Source organism: Etheostoma cragini, chromosome 23 (genome assembly GCF_013103735.1).
Source record: "Etheostoma cragini isolate CJK2018 chromosome 23, CSU_Ecrag_1.0, whole genome shotgun sequence".
In the NCBI taxonomy this organism is placed as follows: Eukaryota; Metazoa; Chordata; class Actinopteri; order Perciformes; family Percidae; genus Etheostoma; species Etheostoma cragini.
In genome coordinates, this window is record NC_048429.1 from 18,104,254 (window position 1) to 18,107,773 (window position 3,520).

The 3,520-nt window shown below is 40.2% G+C and overlaps 1 protein-coding gene and 1 long non-coding RNA gene across 3 annotated transcripts in view; one reads left to right on the forward strand and one right to left on the reverse strand.

Moving 5' to 3' along the window:
• LOC117938570 overlaps positions 1 to 3,520 on the forward strand; it is an 11,199-nt gene that overhangs the window by 4,674 nt on the left and 3,005 nt on the right. The gene's annotated exons all lie outside the window — the stretch shown is intronic.
• Positions 1 to 3,520, reverse strand: part of strap (serine/threonine kinase receptor associated protein) — an 8,058-nt gene that overhangs the window by 2,029 nt on the left and 2,509 nt on the right. For both annotated transcript variants that reach the window (XR_004655416.1, XM_034863203.1), the window contains exons 3-6: positions 3,062 to 3,143; positions 2,836 to 2,908; positions 2,436 to 2,535; positions 1,878 to 2,015 (exon numbers count right to left, since the gene is read on the reverse strand). Coding sequence is in view for 1 of the 2 variants with exons in the window: in XM_034863203.1 (XP_034719094.1) it covers positions 1,878 to 2,015; positions 2,436 to 2,535; positions 2,836 to 2,908; positions 3,062 to 3,143 (393 nt within the window). In the remaining variant the exon portion in view is untranslated. The remainder of the gene's footprint in view (positions 1 to 1,877; positions 2,016 to 2,435; positions 2,536 to 2,835; positions 2,909 to 3,061; positions 3,144 to 3,520) is intronic.

Here is a 3,520-nt window from a genome sequence, read left to right on the forward strand (position 1 = left end):
ATCTCCGCCCAACCGGAAGGCGGCCATTTTGAATATTCGAATTGTCATGTGTTTTACATTCTTTCAAACTCCTCCTAGACCTTAACTACAATCTTCCTGAATCTTGGCAGGTATTATCTAACGACACTCATGATGAAAAGTTATCCAAAGAATTTTGATAGTGCGAAAAATGTGCAAGTTATAGGGTACCAACTTCCTGTCAGGGTTCTTGAAAGAAGAAGTTGCATATCTGGCCAAGATTTATTCCGATTGCCACCAAACAAGACAAAGTTGTTCCGCATAGTGGGTCGGAGCATCCATGCCAAATTTGAAGTCAATAAACCATTAGATGGCGCCGTAAGAATTTTTTTGATTCTTTTTACTATACTTTTTTTTTCTTCCTGTAGGCGGCGGCTATTGAAACAGGAAGTTGTGTATCTGGCCAAGATTTATTCCGATTGTCACCAAATAAAAGACCATTATCCCGCATAGCAACATGAGTATCCATGCCAAATCTTGAGTGAATCGGACATTACATCGGGCTGTTAGAATTTTCTTTTCTTCATTACTCACATTGCAACATATCTAGCATTAATCCCATCTGCATGAAATGTTGTATTTTGAATAAAATGCTCTAAATTGGAACTGTATTTCTTTCACAACAAATACCTATCTGACTGAATAGTTTGTTTTTTTAAATGGGGATAACATGTGGGAGAGCCTTTAATGACACTGGGTTTGATTGCATGACGGTCTGTGACTGTCAGCCATGTGTGACTCAGCTGGCACGCCCCCCCCCCCCCCCCCCCCCCCTGAAAGCAACACACGATCACACACACACACACACACACGATCACAAACACACACACACACACACACACACACACGAACACACACACACACACACACACACACGCACAAGAACGTGGCTGTAACTGTTTCTGTTGCTGTATCTGCTTGATATTTCCCACAATCACCAAGAGTCCCGGCCTGAGGACATTTGCAGGCCAATACGGACTTTTGAAGACAGCGCCACCAACTGGCAACAGTAAATATGCCTTATATGACAAACATCATCAAATTGACATGACTAATTGACATTAGAATGTGTGGTCTACATGTGATACTGATCCGGCCCCCATATGTTAACCACGCCCAATCACTCAGGCCACGCCCCCGTCCCTAACATTTGAACCGTTCAAGCTACAGTCTTGTGTAACGCAAAGATTAGCCTCTGCCAGTAACCCAACCTGCATATAGGCGAGGGCCCGTTCAGCGCTGCTTGCAGCTTTAATTTTCATCCAAACAGAATTGCTTTAAAAGTTTTGTTAAGTTTGTGTGTTGGTTGGCTGGTATACATTTAATACTTTACCTGAAAAAAACAAGTGTGGTCACTTCCAAGACAACGGCAAGAGTATAAAATAGTTGTAGCCCAGAAATGACTTGTGTAATGTCTGTGGTCTATTGATTTAGCCACACTCGGCTCAACTCACTTTAGTTGGGTTTAATTGTTGAGTAGGCCAGGTCCACACTAATACATTTTTGTTTTAAAATGATGTTGAATGAAAGCATTACATGTCACGTTAAAATGTCTCCTTTTTTAGGTGCTTGGAAAACGGAGAAGTTTGGATGCCAGATGTAAATTAACCACAAAAAAACAAACATATATTAGTGTGAATGTAACCTGAAAAAGATAACCTTAACTGTTCCAGGGTTTCCACAATGCATTTTGATTGTTTATTTATAATATTAGTATTTATACCTGTTTTAATTCATTATTAAGGTGGAAAATAAAAGTTGTGTGTTTAAATGTGTTTTTGTTGATGTTGAAAAAAGTATTGTTAAGAAACTAACCCCCACCCAGGTTCCTGGTTGTGTATGGTGTGAGTAAAACGTACCTCAGAGCGTTGTAGAAAGCGATTGTCTTTCCGTATGTGATCACAAGTATCTCTCCATCAGCCACATACTCCATGCTGCTCACCGACGTGTCAAACGTTAGTGTCTTCACCTCCTCCATGGAGCTCCTGTCCCACAGCCTAGACACACAGACATGCAAACACACACGCACAAGCATGATTTGAAGTTTGTCCCTTAAAATAAATAGATTAGATGACTTTATTAATCCCTAACGGGGAAATTAAGGGGTCATTGCAGCCAGGTACCTTGAAAACAAGTCAACACAATACTATTAATACAGTGCAATATGATACAAATGCACTTTTAGAGAAGGGATACAAATACAGTGGGGATGCGTTACACAGTAAAGAGCTTTACAATGTGATAAATAGATAAGGTGCAGAGAGGACAAAAGGCAAATATATAGATATGATTGTAAATAAATATCAATAGTATATAAGTGGTAATTATTCTAAGGTGTGGGGTGCAAATAATAACAGTTAAGATAAGATGGGACATTGACACACAAACAAAAACTATGAGAAAGCCACTTCACTGACCGTATGGTTTTGTCATCGGCAGCAGAGAGAATCTGCTTGTCGTTGTTACACCACAAGGCTTTTTTTATGGCTGAGGTGTGACCTGCAATCTCCAGAGGTGCTAAAAAAAGAAGACGAAAAAAAAAAAAAAAAAAAGTCAACTACATTAGAAGACAAAAAAAAATATCAGCGGTTGACTGGGATAGCCCTTTGGCTATCTTCCTATTATTCCTAATTCCCAGAGCTACAAAGCCTTTCCCATGCTACTGAATTTAAGTTTTATCTGGCTCCAGTAGGGAGAAGGGTTGCATTTGACCAGAGCCGAATCAACAGCAAGGGAGGCAAATGTTTAACCACTCAAAATAAATCAAATCCTACATTTACCCAACAAGCCAGTTTCTTCTTTGATACATTTGCTTACCTGCTTCAGGGTTGCGGAGATCGTAGATGCGCAGCAGTTTGTCATTTCCTGCAGTCAGCAGACAGTTGCTGTCCTGAGACGAGAGGCAGAAGTATTCTCACTGGCGGTTTTAGTAATATCTCAATAAAACCATCCCATCCACATGTATGCATACAGGATATGTACAGAAAGGATCAGATTCATAAACATGTTATTTAAATAGCTAATGTCCAGAGACACCACTGACCTGAGTAAAGGTGACAGTCTTGACAATGTGTTTGTGTGCCAGTGTGAGGACCTCGTCTCCACTCACTGCATCCCACACCTTTCTGAAAAGCACAGAGGTACATCTTTTTGAATGTATAAGTTCATGTAGCTCCAGCAATAATATTTAGGTTAGAAACAAGGGTTTGTTCAGTGACTTAAATCGTAATTGCACAGCCCCGTGAAACAGCCTGTGTAAGAACTGACTCAAAACACTCTTCTTCATATCATCATTTACTGCATCAGTATGTGGCTCCATAGACAATACACTGTATGTTTCATGGCAAATTGTTAGTTTTTGTCTCTTAAGAACAGTGGTTACGGTAATTAATGGCGGTTTTCCACTGCGTGGTATCTACTCGATTCGCCTCGGGTCTACTCGCTTTTTTTGGTTTTCCATTACGAAAAAAAGTCCCTGGGACCTGCTACCAGGTACTTTTTT